Consider the following 18,542-nt stretch of genomic DNA (forward strand, 5'->3'; position numbering starts at 1 on the left):
GTTGGTGACCAATTCAACATCTTCATCGATTTCATCAGGTGTATTCGGCTCGTGATTAGGTATGGTAGAAGTTTGAAGCACATACTTAAAATATTGCCAATCAGTATATTTATTTGTTAGAAATGGTGATTCTGCTATATCGGTAGTCTTCTCAAAAATAGTCATAAATACTGGCGAATGATCGGAGTTTAGATCAAATCCATTTGTTACCTTTATATTAGACTTCTGTATTTTATTAATTATAAAAAAATCAATAAGATCAGCTATTTTACTTGTATCTGTGGGCCAGTATGTTGGATGCCCTGTGGACGCAACATCGCATCCGGTTTCTATAATTGCCTTATAGAGCTCATTTCCTTTTGAGTTGTTTAATCTCAATCCCCAGAATGTATTTTTGGCGTTGAAGTCCCCACCCATAATAAATCTTGATGTATGTCTGTTTATAAGTTTCTTATACTCACTGGATTTGATTGTATGCCTCGGCGGACTGTAGACGGAAGTCAATAAAAGGTTCTGTGAGCCTGATATCAGTTTAACGGTAGTAGCCTGAAATTCTTCAGTACTCAACTTATCTTCTTCATAGTGTTTAATTTTCTTTTTTATTATCACAGCACTTCCTCCTCTGGCTGTGTTTTGTGGATGGATAGTATGATACATTTCATAGTTTTTGAATCTTATAAAGGATTCCCTCGTAAAATGGGTTTCCGATATGAGACACACATATATTTTTTCACTGTTTAGAACAGCTTCTAATTCTCTCTGACTCTTTTTCAAGCCATTGGCGTTCCATAACATTATTTTTAGAGCCATGTTGTTCTAATATTGTTGTGTTATCTGTTCTAGTTGGGTTAATCGATAATCTATCGATTTGAAAAAATCTTCTTGTTTGTTTAGTCTTATTAGAATTTGCGACAAAACATCATTGTTTGGATTTTCATTTTTTTGTGGTTTTAAAACGTTTGCGTAAGTATTTGACCCAGACTCATTTACTTGGATTCTATTTCCGTTTTGATTAATTGGCTCGTAGATTGTCCTCCTATGTTGAGGTCCTTTAGTTACATTAGTTTCTGGTCTTGGCGTACCAGTTTCTTTTCTAATAATGTTACGCGACTTGAGAGAAGTATTTCGCAATTTTAGTAACTCTTTTGCTACAATACAACCTCGATAAGTTGCTGGATGAGGTCCATCACAATTGGAGCATTTCGGTTGGCTTATTTCCTGTTTGCATTCTAAAGCACTATGTTTTCCCGCACATTTTACACAACGGGGTTGTTTATTGCAGTAATTTTTTGTGTGTCCAAAAGACAAACATTTCCTGCATTGGGGTAGTAATTTCTCCTGCTTCACTGGTTCAACTTTGACCTTCATATCCAGAACATTATCGATTTCATATATTCGTTTAACATCTTCAGTAGGTTCGAATTCCACTCTAAACATATTTTGTGGTTTTCTCGTTTTCCATTGAAGTTTATTACAGCCGTAATAGCTTTAAACCCTTGGGCTTTCAAGTCGGAGAAAATCGATTCAGGTATCGTCGAATGATGTAATTCTTTCGCATGTGTCTATGAAGAATAAAAAACCAACTCTACTGTGTAGGAGTATGCAAACAATTTTTAAAGCTAGCTTTAAATTCGATAAAAAGCGTGTATCACAAAACATTTAACTTAACCATTTTTATAAAATTTTATTGGAGACACGTGGTTTACCGTCTGCATGCCGATTTCTTTTCACCACAAAAAAGTCAAAAACGTGGGTTTAGTAGTAGTGACTGCCAGCTGTCATTATCACTGGTAGTCAGTGATGTCTGGGATATCAACTAAAAAAAAAAACAAAGGTAAACAATTCGCCTTATGCGCAACGTTTCAATGAATGTATTTGGTAAATTGTTTTATTTTTCCTTGAGCAACTTCGCACAGGAGAATTGCTACCATATCTAAATTAGTTTAGTTGACTGAAGAAATATTTTCTTTCTAGGAACCATAAGCCTTCACAAGTTATGTGCAAGTCGTATTAAGGCTTAAATTAAAAAATAATTTACAAAAAAATAATAACCAATTTACCGAAATTGTTGAAATTTATGCAGGTACTTTAATACTTTAAACCGTTTTCTTTATCAACGCAGTCATATGAAAAATTTAAATGTCATTGGATTATATTCAAAGTCAAGATTCCAGAAATGATAGTGATATACTTCTATTGTATAAAATTAATTACAAAAATTGAATTATTACTCACTCTCATGTGCAATTTTACAAGTAGAAAACATACCCGAACATTTTAAGAACCAAAATCTCTGAATCTTTTAAAGGATGATTGGAACCGGCACAGTCTCTATATTGGTGGATGAAATTAAATTATACAAAGCTCCGTCAATGATTAGAATAACAGTTTTAGACTCTTACTTACTTACATAGCTGACCCATTATAGAACATTTGTTCCATAAACCGAACTAAGAAAAGATCTCCAATTCTTTCTGTTTGCTGCTTCGTTTTCTGCAATACCGCGCCTTTTCATCTCTTCACCCACTTGTTTGCTCCATCTAAGCTAATGCGTCTTAGCCAGCGCCATATGGCACGTATTTATACGCCTTTTTAGCGGGTTCGTCATCGTTCATTCTTATGGCATGGCCTAGCCAACGCAATAGTTGCATCTCGATACGTTTATCTATGAGGATGTCGTTGTATAGCAGATACAGCTCGTGGTTCATACGACGTCGATATTCACCGTCAACGCAGATTGGTCCATAGATCTTTCGAAGAATTTTTCTTTCAAACACACGAAGCACTGCCTTGTCTGCTTGCGCAAGTACCCAGACTTCGGAACCATACATCAGCACGAGTAGTATCCGTGTTTTGAAAAGCGTTGTTATGTTTGACGAGATGTGGCTTTGTACTTAAACTGCTTACATAAGCCAAAGTAGCATCTGTTGGCCAATATATTCTTCTTTTTATTTCGCAACTGATGTTGTGTGTTGTGTTTACGGCGGTACCGAGGTAGACGAAGTCTTTTACTACCTCAAAATTATAGGAATCAACGTCAACAGTTGGTCCGATTTCTATGAACGCATTGCACATCGACACCATCAACTTAGTCCACTCGCCGTTTACCGCCAGACCCACTTTAGCAGATTCCCTTTCAACTTTTGCAAAGGTATCAGTTACTTCCTTAACCGATCGATCCATGATGTCAATGTCGTATGCATAAGCAAGTTACATATGGCTGTTTGTATATATTGTGCCACTTCTTTTGACCTTCGCATCTCGTATAACTTTTTCCAGCAGAATGTTGAATAATAAGTCACACGAGAGGCCGTCTCCACGTCTGAAGTCACTTTTGGTACAAAACTCTTCGGAGAGGTTCTTTCCTATTTTAGCTGAGGACCGAGTATCAGTTAATGCCATTCTACAAAGCCGAATGAGCTTGCAGTGAAACCAAATTCAGTCATGGCTTGAAATACTTTTGAACGTAGGGGGCTGTCGAAGGCTGCTTTATAATCGACAAAAATGTGGTAGGTGTCGATCTGCATCTCTTGGGTCTTCTCCAGGATTTGCCGCAGGGTAAATATCTGGTCAACGGTATGGCCTGATTATTTCGTTGACCATAGGCCTTTGTTGTTCGCATAATATCCCTGACACTATCTTGTAGGCAATAGGGAGAAGACTTATGCCCCTATAGGTGGAACATAAAGTCTTATCTCCTTTCTTGTTGACAGTACTCGTTCTTCCTGCCAGATGGTGCTAACTAGCTGATGAATACACCTTATCAGCGTGTCGCCTCCGGTTTTGAACAGCTCGGCTGATAAGCCATCGACGCCTGCTGTCTTATTATTCTTCAGCCGGGTTATTTCTGCTTTTACCTCATCTTGGATTGGCCGTATACGTTCAATACCATCTTCTGGGATTGGATCTGTGTTATCTTCGCCGTCTTCGCTACTATCGGATACCAACAGTTTGGAAAAATGTTCTTTCCATATCCTGAGCACACTATCTGTATCAGTTACGAAATTACCTTGCTGGTGTCTACAGGAGGATGTGCCTGTACCAAAGCAGTTTGATTTTTCACTCGTTGGTAGAACTTTCGGACTTCATTCTGGCTGCTGTTCATCTCGATTTTTTCAATAAAGGAAAATGCTATGGGAGTACGAAGACATTTGTGGGACAATTCGTTTATATTGTTACGCATGTAACCGGTAGATTTAAGTAAATTTATATGAATTTCTGCTCATTTATGATTTTGAAATGTTAATGATTAAGCATTTAGTCTATTTGTATCAGTTTTTGCAACAACAACTACTACAAGTTTACTGCAATCTAAAATTATGGCTTAAAACATTTTGCACTTGCATTTGTTTGTACTTTTAAATTGTATGTAAACATACATAAAGGCAGTGCTTGCAATAAAATTATTTTAATCTTTTAATTCTAAAAAACTTACACATCTTTTATTTTCAATAGTGGCATAAACACAAGTGGTCTCATGTAATTCTAAAAAATCTTTAGTATTTTCTAATGTTTTTCCTACTTTAGATTTCAAATTAACTTGTCTGAATATTCTCTCAATATTAGCAGATGAATGAGGTAAGGTAAACATTTTTCCAATAAATTTGTTAAATACTGGGAAAAGGTTTTCCAAAAAAATACCAAATCTACATAGTTTGTCCCAAATAAACTTCAAAAATTAAAATTTTTAAGTTCGCTGATTTCAGAATCTAGCTTCTGTTTTTCATCCTGATCTATTAGGCATTCATATTCTTTAACAATATCATGAAACGTTTCCACTTCTGCACTTATTATAAGGTGTGGGTTTTTTGCAGATAAAGCCTTGAAGTGTTTATCACGTTTAAATCTTATCAAAAGTTGATCGCAAAATTTTACATAAAAGTTAATACAATTTGTAATTATTTCATTCATATTTTCCGGAGGGATATGTGTTGTCTCCAACATTTTATTAACATAAATACCCAAAAAGACTTCAGTAGAATTGAGCTAATTTGAAGAATTTCTAAATTTTGTTACACTAAAACAACTATTTTTTATTGATTCATTATACCTCAGCATTTAGGCTAAAGAGAGTATTTACACTTTGATACGACCAAAAATGTGCCTCATCGAAATAATGGTTTTAGACCCCAAGTATGTTTTGAGTAGATCTAGCAATGTCCGTCCGTCTGTCTGTCTGTCTGGCAGGCTGGTGCGCACGATAACTCTCGAACGGATCAATCGATTCGGTTCAAATTTTGGGTATCGAAATATTTTGTCCAGATTCGATTTAAGTTCGAAGATGGGCCATATAGGTCCACTCCTTCAGGTACCTCCCCCACAAATGTTCAAAAATTGTCGCAAAACTTGTGCGCACGATAACTCTTGTAGGGAATAACCGATTTGGTCCATACTTTGCACATCGTGTAATTTCTACCAAACTTAGATGAGTTTCCAATATGGACTCAATTGGTCTACTCCTTCGGGTACCTCCCACACAACATTTCGGAAAAGTTCAGATTAGGACCTGGTCTCGAATCGCTTTGATTTTTGTTTACGCAAGTTGTATTCGTTGTCGTCTAAACGACGCTGTAAGTTTCATTAGGGGCAAGTCCATACTTCCTGAGGAAATAGCCTGAAAGTTACAAAAACCCCTATGACACCGTGTGTAGTGGTTGGAACGCAAGATAACTCTCGAACGGATCTGCCGATTCGATCCAAAATTTGGCTTTCGTAATATTTTGTCAAAACTTAGTTCAAGTTCAAAGATGGATTATATCGGTCCACTCCTTCCGGTACCTCCCCCACAAAAGTTCTAAAATGTTCGCAAAATTTGTGCGTACGATAACTCTTGTAGGGAATAACCGATTTGGTCCATACTTTGCACATCGTGTAATTTCTACCAAACTTAGATGAGGTTCCAATATGGACTTAATAGGTCCACTCCTTCGGGTACCTCCCACACAACATTTCGGAAAAGTTTAGTTTAGGACATGCTCTCGAATTGCCTTGGTTTTTGTTGTAACATATTGTCCCCTATACGAAGGTACAAGTTTCCTCAGGGGCAAGTCCATACTTCCTGAAAAAATAGCCTGAAAGTTGAAAAACAAACCGTATGACACCATGTTTATGGGTGGAAGCGCAAGATAATTCTCGAACGGAAATGCCGATTCCGGACAAAATTTGGCCTTCGAATATTGTTTCCAAACTTACTTTAAGTTCGTAGATAAGCCATATCGGTCCACTCCTTCAGGTACCTACCCCACAAAAGTTCAAAAATATTCGGAAAAATTGTGCGCACGATAACTCTTGATGGGAGTGACCGATATTCTCATAATATCTACCAGATATAGATCAGGTTCGAATATGGACTATATTTGTCCACTCCATCCCGTACCTCCCACACGAAATTTTGGATAACTTCACTTTAAGACCTGCCATTGAATCACTTTGATTTTTGTTGAAGCAACTTACATTCGCTGCCTCAATTACGATGGTAAAAGTTGTTTCAGGGGCAAGTCCATACTTCTTTAGAACATACGACCAAAATGTTTTAATTTGCACAGGCTGAGGGTATATCTCTGTCGGCAAAGCCGACTGATACTTTTTTACTTGTTTTTTATGAAATTGCTCATAATAATTTTCAAAATCTCGTAATACAAAATGTGTATTGTAGTACTTTCGCTTTGAAAAATTCTATTAACGTTGTTAGTATGTACTTTAAAAAAAATAAATAAATTTTGTTGGTCTCATTTAAATTTTTCAAAATTCGTTTAGTTGTTTTTTGATTTTCATTACTAGCTTCTTTGGAAAAGTACGTTTCTAATGGTTCAAATAAGTTTAGTAAACGGATTACCAATGCTTCTAATGCTCTTAGGTTTAATTTTTAAAACAAATTAAATCTGCATTCAGCTCATTTGCTCCTTTAAGGACTTCCTCCTAAGTAATTATACATATCTTTTACTAAAGATTCTACTTCAGTTAGCAGCTTTTCACATGCATATGATGAGCATAAGGCTAACGAATGGCAAATACATTTTATAACGAATAGATGTGTGCAATCTTTTTTTAAGAGTTGGGCAACTGAGTGCTTCTTTCCGATCACCACGTCATCTCCATCGGCTGCAAAACATACACGATTGTTTTATAGTCGTTTAAAGTATTCCACAATCGAGTTATTCAGACTTACCCCCATTATTACAACTGGTCTTTTGTTATTTTTTCGATTTAACGAACAGATTTCTAGCTTTCTGGTTACCCTAAAATTAAAAGTGAACATTAAATTTGATGGAGGACATTTGTATCATTAATGTTTTATGTGAAATTTGTATTTTAAAGACACAAAAATTCTAACCTAACTTTTAGCAAAAGGAAAGATATGATAATGGCCCTTAGGGCATCACTTTTAACAATAGGCAGTAATCCGAAAATCTACACATAAAGAAAATTAATTTTTCTCCATAAGACTTCGTATAGTGGAAAACTGATGTTTCCCAACAACATTCCGAATAATGACATTTGCTTTGGTTCTACCCATTGCCATCGAGGATGCCACCACTGAGTCCGTACATATATTTTGGCATAATTTCACCAAAGGATCAGCAGAAGAACATGCGATGATGTGTTGAAGATGAAGAGTGCTATTTGTACTGAGTGTACATTATTGAACAATGTTTTACGTTTTTGCTGCTTTTCCTGACGAAACTTTTAACACGACGTTGCAGACAGTTCAATACACAGAATCCTCTCTTTTTTCAGCCCATGGTTTTGATTTTCCTTCGCTTACCCCTTTATATTGATTTTTGTCATAAGGTTTTACTTGATTTACCAACTGCTGCTGTGTTTTCTGAAGAAATATTTTTTTTGAGATTTTAGCAAAACATTTGTTGTTCATACCATCAAAACTTACGTGGTTTTTTTAAATATCTATACATATTTCTGTTTCCTGTGATGTTTTCAGCACAAGCTTTCTTTTATTTAAAACCTTTCTTCACAATTCCGTAGAAACTCTACTTTTCTCAGTTGAATTTTTCGGCTGCGGCCAGCTAATACGTTACTATGAGATGAATGAAATGTAAACAAATAACATTGCAATTACTGCAAAAGGTGTCGTAAACACTTACATGTAACCATACTTAAATGGGGGCGACATACGTCCACCATTCATATTAGTATGAATACACGTTTATACTGCAAGAAACTGTTTTATTGTTTTTTATGCAACACACTTTTATAGAAAAATCTTGTTAATCGAGATAAATTCGAATAATGTACGTACTCGTGGTGAGATTTAAGTGTAAATAGGCAATATATAGTTTATTTTTTTTAGGCCAAAAATAAAGGGGTAAAATCCTCAAATCGTCTCTTTGTTTTTTGGGTCAAAAAATCGTCAAAATGACGATAAATCGTGAAATTAGGCAACACTGGAATGTACATCTGGATCTGGTTTGAACATTTGAGAACCTCCCAGATGAACGATGCCTAACGATTGGACGATTGAGTTGCAATTCAGACCGCAATTTTCAACCGCCAGTGTAAACTTAATAAAGAGTAATCTGAATAAAGTTGTATGCATCCTAGTGTTAAGTTTTACGCTTAGTAACGAAATAAAGTCTTACATGAATAAGCGAATAACGAATAACGTATCTGGGAATAAAACAATGTCTACACGGGATTAAGTTAAACCCTAATTCGGTAACAATATTTACAATATTTAAATGTTCACATTTTCGAAATTTTCATTTTCAGTGATTTGTTTCTTAAAAAAAAAACAATATTTTCCACTGAAGAAAATAATCTTCATCATAAAAATCCTTTGAGTTTTTATATATCAAAGGAAGGTTTTCGTCGACTTCCGTACAAGTGATAGATGTCAAATGTATTTGAATTTGTTGACAGGTTGAGAATGCTAAGCAATAATTTGTTTGTTATCTTAAATCCTCTCTTCCAGATGGCACACACCACGTTGCTATGATATTTAAGCTAAGCATTTTTATGATTGTACGCTTTCGGGTTATAGCTTTGTAGAATATCTTTTTCGATTAACATATAAATTACATTTTGATATAAAAAAATAATAAAACAACAACCATAAAACACCATTGAAATTGACTACCGAACATATGGCTTATGAAAATTTTAATTTTTTAGCATTAGCGATAAGAAGCATTCATATATACCACACAAACTTGGCTTTTAATACTGCAGTTTAAAAATAATTTGATATAATAATTGGTGTAGGCTGTGTGCGTTAGGCCTGTTAGGTTAGGTGTTTTTTGCGGTACGTTGTGTGCTTTTATGACAAAGTAGCAAGTAATTCGAGTAACATGTTGATTTATTAAAGCCAATATCTGTATATCAATAAGTCAAATTTGAATTTTATCTTTTGCTAAAACGGTTCCATGAATTTGCTTACTGTTGAAGCCAAGTTGGTTGTATCCTCTTGTGTCTAATTCAATGAATATTAATTAGACTTAACATCAATTTGGTGTTAAAGTGGAAATAATTGTGTAGGATGGTAACTGTTAAAAAAATAACAAATGTAATTGTAAATGCAAGATAATAAAAGCGTCTTGACTTACATAATATTTGGTATGTTTGTTATACAAGTAAGTAACACCTCGGGGCTTTCTTCCCGCTCACATATTTTATGTATGATTGAAAACAAAGGAAATCTGTAACAAGTAAAAAACGTATCAGACGATTTGTCGACAGATATACACATATTTGTTAAAAACCATTCGCGGACAGTTAAGATATTATGTATAGTATGACTGTAATTCTTTAAAATGAAGTGTTTTAGGAGGGATCCCGTAATGTTGACCATTAAAATTAATTTACGTGGAAGCTGTGTTGGCATCATATCGGTCCACTCCTTCTGGTATCTCCCCCACAAAAGTCCCAAAATTTTTGGAAAATTTGTTCGCACTATAAATCTTGAAGGGATTAACCGATTTGGTCCATACTTTGCACATCGTGAAATTTCTACCAAACTTAGATGAGGTTTCAATATGGACTCTATCGGTGCACTCCTTCGGTTACCTCCCACACAAAATTTCGGAAAAGTTAACTTTAGGACCTGCTCTCGAATAGCTTTGATTTTTGTTGCAGCAACTTGTATTCACTGTCTCCTATACGTTGGTACAAGTTTCATAAGGGGCGTGTTCATACTTCCTGAGAAAATAGCTTGAAAGGTGTAAAAAAAACCCCTATGACACCGTGTGTAGTGGTCGGAGCGCAAGGTAACTCCCGAACGGATCTGCCTATTCGGTCCAACATTTGGCGAATATTTTGTCCAAACTCACTTTAAGTTCGAAGATAGGTTATATCGGTCCACTTCTTCTGGTACCTCCCCCACAAAAGTTCGAAAATATTCGTACAATTTGTGCGAACGATAACTCTTGAAGAGAGTAACCGATTTGGTCCATAATTTGCACATCGTAAAACTTCTACCAGACTTAGATGAGGTTCTAATATGGACTCAATCGGTCTACCGATTCGGGTACATCCCAAAAAAAAATTTCGGAATAGTTGATTTTAGGACATTCTCTCGATTTACTTTGACTTTGACAAATATTGATGTTCAAAATCTTCTGATACAGAAGGACAAATAAAATAAAGGTGGAAAAAAGCTGCCTTAGTATTTGTAATAAAGCATTGAAAAATAGGGTTACCAGCCAAGTCGGACTATAGGAAAGGTTTGTACCTAAATGAATAATATTAAAATAAAATAAATAATTCGAATATACAAATTTCGAATGATTTGTGATATAAATGCTAGTTTCCATGCTTAGCCTTCGTCCACCCTCTAAAACACCATTCAATATGCCTGATGATCGGTCTAACCACCCGTGAAACGTAGCATAGTGGTTGAATGTGTGGGGCTTCGGTGGATTCCTAATTTTTCAATATACCTCTTAGGTCAAAATAGCTCAACTCGAAAAAGAATGAATTCAAATATCACTAAAAATGACCTTCGCAAAAAAAAAAAAAAAAAACTTTGACTTTTGTTGAAGCAACTTGCAATCACTGCCTCAATTACGACGGTAAAAGTATACTTCTTGAGAAAGCAGCCTGAAAGGCCCCCTATGGTACCATATGTAGTGTATGACCTTCGTCATATTTAGTTCGAAGATGGCCAATACCTGTTCACAACTACAGGTACTTCCCCACAAAATTAAACAAATGTCACTTAAATGGTATGTAAGATATCTCTTGAAGGGGCAACCAAATTTAGTTTAACTTCCAAAATGAACGTCCCCTCACGACATTGTTTCATAAGGAGCGAACCAGTCAATGCACTGTCCAAATTTGAACTTCTGTATTTCAGTAACGGTAAAACCTACGAAATTTTTATAAGGTCCATCATGTAGAGAATTTTCGTAGCTACAATACATTTTCTTAAGTCCCATTTCGACAGGACTTGCGGTTTCCAAGCAAAATCGCGAAAACCTAAAAACCCATAAAAATTTCAACTTGAATCGCGATTTATTTAAAAAACGCTCCGGCGATTTTTTTGTTTTTTTTTTTGGTATTTGTATGTAACGTGCACAAGGAAGCGAGATAGACATATAGTTCCTTTGAGGGATATACATAGAATCACTTTCTGAGTCGATTTATGCATGTCCGTCCGTCTGTCTGTCCATGTATTTTTGTTCGCAGCCTAGAGGTCGCATTTTTTGTCCGATTCGGCTGAAAATTGGGGACTACAATTTTTTTAGCAATAGGAAGAACGCTATTGCTTTTGGTGAAAATGAGTTCAGATTTGGATATAGCTCTCATATATATTTTCGCCCGATTTGGCGAATTTGATGCACCAAACACGCTATATACGTCCAATTTTGATAAAATTTTGCTTGTGTAACTGAATTCGGTCTACAAATAAGTGTGCCAAATTATATCGAAATCGGTTCAGATTTGGATATAGCTCCCATATATGTTTTCGGCCGATTTCACGTATCTTTTGTACCACATACCCTATATATGTCCGATTTCGATGAAATTTGGAATGTGTGACTGAATTCGGTCTAGAAATAAATGTGCCAACTTATATCGAAATCGGTTCTGATTTGGATATAGCTCCCATATATATTTTCGCCCGATTTCACGTATTTGCTGCACCAAACACGCTATATACGTCCGATTTTGATGAAATTTGGAATGTTTGACTGAATTCGGTCTAGAAATAAGTGTCCCAAATAATATCGAAATCGGTTCAGATTTGGATATAGATTCCATATATATTTTCGGCCGATTTCACGTATTTTCTGTACCAAACACGCTACATAGTTCCGATTTCGATGAAATTAGGAACGTATGACTGAATTCGGTCTGGAAATAAATGTGCCAAACTATATCGAAATCTGTTAAGATCTGCATATAGCTCCGATTTATATTTTACATATTCACAGTGGTGTAGGGTATCATATAGTCGGCCCCGCCCGACTTTGATCCTTTCCTTACTGGTTTAAATTGTAATTGGTAAAACCGAACCGCTCTACGTGTAAAAAATAGTGGGATTTTTCTACTCGACAATCCGGACATTTTTAATGGCATTCGCAAATTACAGAAAAAGCCATCAGATTGTGAAAGAAGAGCTTAAAATAAGTCTGTACGATAACCCCAAAATTTGTACAAATTATAACAAATGTTTACTGAATGCTGTTCGATAACAAAATTATCCAGCAAAAGAGAGCGAGTTTGGAGAGATTTTTGGAGAGTTTTGTGACTGAGAACTTACAAATTTTGCGGGGAAAATTTCTCCCGTAAAAATTTGTAAGTTCGGCCAGCTGACTTTTAATCAGCTGTTAAATGTAAACAACTTGAAATGCTACCATTTGTGACCAAGAAAATTTCACATTTTTTTAGATTTTAAAGCGTTGTGGATAGGATTACTGCTTTAAATAAGTCAAATGCAATTTTAAAATTTATGTTTTTGTTCCATTTGGTTTAAAATATCAAAAGAAACAAAAACAATTTTCATACATTTTCGGAAACAGCTGACTTTCTTGAAAGTTTTTGCAAAATGTTGTTCGATAACTTTCTGCAATTTCTTGCTTGAGGTAGTAAAATTCATTGACAGAAGTTGCTGGAACTTTCTGAGTAATTATTGCTGGGAAAGTTATCGTACGCACTTAATATGACGCTTTTAAAGTTTTCATCAGGATGTAAGCAAAACAGGGGACAGGTGTGAAATTTCATATTTTTGGAAATTAAGATTCTTTGAAATCTTTGCCTTTCAGGTGTAACTTTAATGACGAGACTGTGGCGAATATTTCTCTTAATATATTTATTTATATCCCATACCACAAGACTAATGTGTCATAAATTAATTAATTGAGTATACAAAAGGGTTATGACTTTTCGACTGTGTTATCAAAATTGTTTTCCTGTAGAAGGAATGAATGAACTTTTGAATATTATTTACTAAAATAACGTTTATTCTTTTTAAATATAAAAAGGTCACGTAGAAACCTTTTTGAAACTATATTTTTTAGCATTCCAAATGCTTTTCCAGCAGAAATACGTGAGTGGTTTTGCCATGTTAAAGACAATTCGAAGGTTTTGATTTCTTTACCACTACCACGCTGTTGTGTGGTTTTTCTAAGTGATGTCATTTACACTAATCATTTTGCTTGATTTTTGATTGTTATGACCGTATATTATATTTTCATTTAATAAAAAGTGTTTCCACCGGGCTGATTCGGTCAGTTATTTTTATGGAATAAATAAAAACTAATTTATTTCATATTTAACTCAACGTTTCGTTGGTCTTTTTCCAACTTCTTCAGGAGTTTTTTTATTAGAAAATCCTACGACAAAATTACATTGTTGTTCAAATACATTTTTCAGATTATCGTTTTTTGTTTACTTACAATTAGTTTTCAATACCATTGTTAGAATTATTTCTTAAATTATATAAAAAACTGGACATCACACCACAGAAATTTGTATAATTTTAAAAATAATTACTAAAAATATATAAAAAATATTGCAGCAAAAAAATCCTTAATCTACATCACAGAGCCGTCGTTGTTTAAATAATCGCAACTGAATATAGAAGTTTGGTGTTGTCTTTATCTTCTTTAGTGTTTATTGATTTGTATAATCTCTCTTGGATCCTCAAACTCTCAAGAGTGTATCTTTTATTCTCTTTGTTTTCCTTGTCTAATATTTTTATATTCGTAAAATCTGCATTGTGTCCGAATTCTTTAATGTGTTGAGCTAGAGCTGTATTTTCTTTGCCTTTCTTTACATCGGCTTCATGCTCGTTTATTCTTATGCTCAGCATCCTTTTTGTTGTTCCGACGTACACCTTATTGCACGTCTCCCCTTGCTTCCCCTTGCAAGTTATTTCATATACGACGTCACATTGTTTGAGTTTTTCGGTTTTTCTTTTCTTAGTAAATACTCTCTGCAATGTGTGGTTGGATTTGTATGCTATTGCTACTTTGTTCTGTTGTGTTGTTGCTATTGTTCTAATGGTACTGTTGTCAGTAAGCTTTGGTATGTATGGTATACTCAGAAAGAGTTTCTCTTCTGTATCTTTGCGTTTTACTTGTTTGATTATCATCCGTTCAAAATGTTTTTTTATTAGATTGTTAATCATGGGTAATGGATAATTGTTTTTTAGCAATATTGTTTTGATTTTATTTGTGTTTTCTTTTGTATTTTCCATATCACTGAGACAAAATATTTTTTGTATTAGATTGTTAGCCGTGTTAATTTTCATAGATTTGGGTTGATTAGAATAATAATTTATCATTCTTCCCGAAGAAGTTGGTTTTGTATACCAGTTTGTTTTTATGATGGAGTTTTCTCTTGAAATGGTCATGTCAAGATATGGTATTTTTTTGTCCTGTTCGAATTCCACCGTAAATTGTAACCTTTTGTGATAAGCATTTAGAAGTGTAAGGGTTGTGTCTACGTGTTGCTTGTCTATGATGGCAAATATGTCATCTACATATTTAGACATTAGTTTGATTTTTATATTATTAGTTTCTAGTTCTTGGATCACGTCATCTAAAAGGGCGTCCAAAACAATATCGGCTATTGTTGGTGACAATGGATTGCCCATAGGCATGCCGTATGTTTGTGTGTAAATTTTCTCGTCGTATTTGAAATAGTTGTTGTCAATGAGACAAAATTGCAATAGACCCAGGAATCTTCTTTTTGGAATCGTCGTAAATTGTTGCAAGGTTTCCCATTTGTCAAGAATGTTTTTTATTGCTAAGTGTATAGGTATATTGGTAAACAATGATACCACGTCAAAAGAGACAAATATGTCGTTTTTATCCAAACTTAATGTGTTTAATTTATCCTTAAGTTCCATCGAGTTTTTTATATTGTATTTCTCGGAGATAATGTTTTTTAGAATTTTACCTATGTATTGCGATAAGTTGTAGCAAGGGACTTTATTTGAGGACGATATGGGTCTGAGGGGTACACTTTCCTTGTGTATTTTTGGTAGTCCGTATAATGAAGGGACTTCAGCAGAGTGACATGTCATTCGAAATTTTTCGTTTTTGGTTATGTAATTGCACTTTTGTAAATCTGTTATTATATTATTGTTTGCCTTTTGTAGTTTTTCTGTTGGGTCCGTTCGAATTGTTTTATATGTAACTCTGTCGTTTAGTAATGATTGCATTTTTTCCGAATATTCGTCATGGATATAAGAATAATCCATTATTTTTCGCCGAGGAGTGAACCTTTCCCAATTCTGTGGTTATTAAAGTGGCATTTAGAGCACTTTTACACAGAAGCTTTTCGACCACAGAGAACAAAAATTGCCAATTTATGTATGTATACACTGAATGAAGGACTAAGAACTATAAAATATATTCAAATCTAATATGTGGCTATTCAAAACGAATACTTATAATAATAGTTATATTCCAGAACCTGAAACCCTAAATTGTACTCTATTACATTTTCCCATTTTCCAAAACTAGAAAAAATTGCGCTTTTATCTAAACAAAAATTGCGATGATTAACTCTAGCTCCATTCTTTTTCTGCTAGACAATTTTGGCCGAGTAGAAACTATCACCCTATTTGGATACGTTGTTTTTGACCTTTCTTATTGAGTTTTTGAACATTTTCAATTTTTCCATTACCGACATTTCTATAGGACAGCAACTTATGTTGTAATAGAAAGGCTGGGTTATTCGACATTTTCTCACTTTGTGAAAACTTATTTAAGTCGTACTAGTCTAGATTTATTGCTGTGGCGGAATATCTGGAGAGTCTTAATAAGATAGTAATCTGCAAAAACGACGTTAAACGTTAAGCAACTAAGGGCCTGTTTCACTATGTCGAAAGAAAATGATGGCGAACGAAAAACACCTAAACTTTGGTTTTCATGGCTATATTGATTTGTGTTTGCTTTACAACAACTAAAAATCATATACGACTTCAGTTGTTTTTCTTTCGTTTTCATTTTCGTTCGACATAGTGAAACTGACTGTAAGCCTTCGTGATTGTATACTATATTTCTTGGTGAAGTTTTAGTAGAATACATTCATTATTGTATGGGATTTAAGTGAAATAGTTGGAGAACTCCCAAATATGTTTTTTCTAATTTTTCTAATCAAACCAAAAAATATATTTGGAACAATATTCCAACAATAAGTTGTTCTCTTTTGTTTTTGCTATAATATGCGACTTATATACCCAATTTCTATGAATTTGGTTTCATAATTTTTTACGCATTGTCTAGGTTCTGTAGATATTTTTAATTTATTTTTTAAGCTTTGTAAGGATAATTTGCATTTACATTAAGATTTGTTTTATTATTTATTGATTTTCTGCCAAAAAAATAAATGTTATAAATTCTTAAACATCTACGAATAGATATGGAATGCTGTAAACGATTTATGCATACATTTTCTAATAAAAGCAAATAACGAAATTTTTAAATGTTTTTCCTTTATATGGGAATTAAAACCGCTATAACTTTTGCGCGCATCGCCCAATTTTTTGAAACCACCATATTTTCTTTAACATCTATACCAAATGTCGTAAATGTGTTTGCAAAAAAAATTTTTATACCCTCCACCATAGGATGGGGGTATATTAAGTTTGTCACTACGTTTGTAACAACTCGAAATAATAATTGTAGACCCCACAAACTATATATATTCTTGATCAGCGTGCAATTCTACATCGATATAGCCATGTCCGTCCGTCTGTCCGTCTGTGGAAATCACTCTAGCGTCCGAACGGATTGACGTAGGTGAATGGAATTTTGGGAAAATCTATTATTTGTACGTAGGACTTTTGGTATTGAAAGTGGGCTATGTAGGTCCACGCTTTCGTATAGCCCCCATACAAAATGACGCGTCGTCGTTTTAAGGAATTTTTAAGATATTTGTCCCATTTTACCACCAAATTGGTTGTAATTTGGTATTTTGTGTCTCCAGAGATCAAAAAACATTCCTACGAAAGTTGGTTTATATAGGTCCACGTTTTGGTATATCCCCCATATAACGCCCCATAAAAATTACGCGTCATTTTAATATATTTTGAATGTATTAGTCCCATTTGACAACAGAATCAGTTGCAACTTTGTATTTTGTGTTTCCAGAGGCTAAGAAACATTTCTACCATAAAATGTTTATATAGGTCCATGTTTTGATATAGCCCCCATAGGACGATATCTCCCGATTTTCGGTATTTTGAAGGTTTTAGCCTCATTATCACACCGAGATGGCTGAAATTTGGTATTTAGTCTTCGTTGGGGATATAAAACTTCCCCCCAAGAAATTTGTAGGTATAGGTCCGCGCCATCGTATCCCTCATAGATCGGTAACTTCCGATTTTCGGTATTTTGAAGGTTGTGACCACATTAATCCACCGAAATGGCTGAAATTTGTGGTGGAGAGTATAAAAAGTTCGGCCCGACCGAACTTAACGCTTTTCCCACTTGTTAAATTTTCAAATGGAATTGCAAAAGAAATTTGGTTTTTACCATATAGCCTCAGCCTGTGTACCAAGGTAGCCAGGGTGAAGCCCCACATATTGATACCTAAATCCGAAGAATTTTTCCCTCAAACACAGCAAGCACTGCCTTATCTGCGCAGGTACCCAGACTTCGGAGGAATACATTAGCATGGGTAATATCAGTGTTTTGTAAAGTATGTATTATTTTCATTTGAAGATATTTGGTTTTGTTTAAAACTGCATCTGTTGGCCAATATAATTCTTCTCTTTATTTCACAACTGATATTGTTTGCTGTGTTTATGGCTGTGCCGAGGTAGACAAAGTCTTTTACTACCTCAAAATTATAGGAACCAACTTCGACTGTTGGTCCGAGATCTGTGAACGCATTGTGCGTCAACACCATCAACTTTGTCTTTTCGCCGGTTGACGCCAGACCCACTTTTGCTAATCCTCCTTCGACCTTCTTAAAGGTATCTGTTACTTCCTTTACGGCACGTCTCATGATGTCAATGTCATCAGCATATGCAAGTAAAATTTTGCTATTGCTGTAGATTGTGGCATTTCTATTGACATTTGCATCTCGTATAAACTTTTCCAGCAGGATGTTGAACAGGTCACACGACA

At 34.7% G+C, this 18,542-nt stretch overlaps 1 protein-coding gene across 1 annotated transcript in view; it reads right to left on the reverse strand.

Annotated features, from left to right (window-relative positions):
• The window catches only part of LOC141391928 (glycerol-3-phosphate dehydrogenase [NAD(+)], cytoplasmic-like), an 86,837-nt gene that overhangs the window by 63,968 nt on the left and 4,327 nt on the right, over positions 1–18,542 (reverse strand). The window contains exons 5-6 of the mRNA XM_073964668.1: positions 9,561–9,653; positions 7,169–7,238 (exon numbers count right to left, since the gene is read on the reverse strand). Coding sequence (XP_073820769.1) covers positions 7,169–7,238; positions 9,561–9,653 — 163 coding nt within the window. The remainder of the gene's footprint in view (positions 1–7,168; positions 7,239–9,560; positions 9,654–18,542) is intronic.

This window comes from Musca autumnalis, unplaced genomic scaffold (genome assembly GCF_047663935.1).
Source record: "Musca autumnalis isolate F117 unplaced genomic scaffold, ASM4766393v1 scaffold_1, whole genome shotgun sequence".
Lineage (NCBI taxonomy): Eukaryota > Metazoa > Arthropoda > Insecta > Diptera > Muscidae > Musca > Musca autumnalis.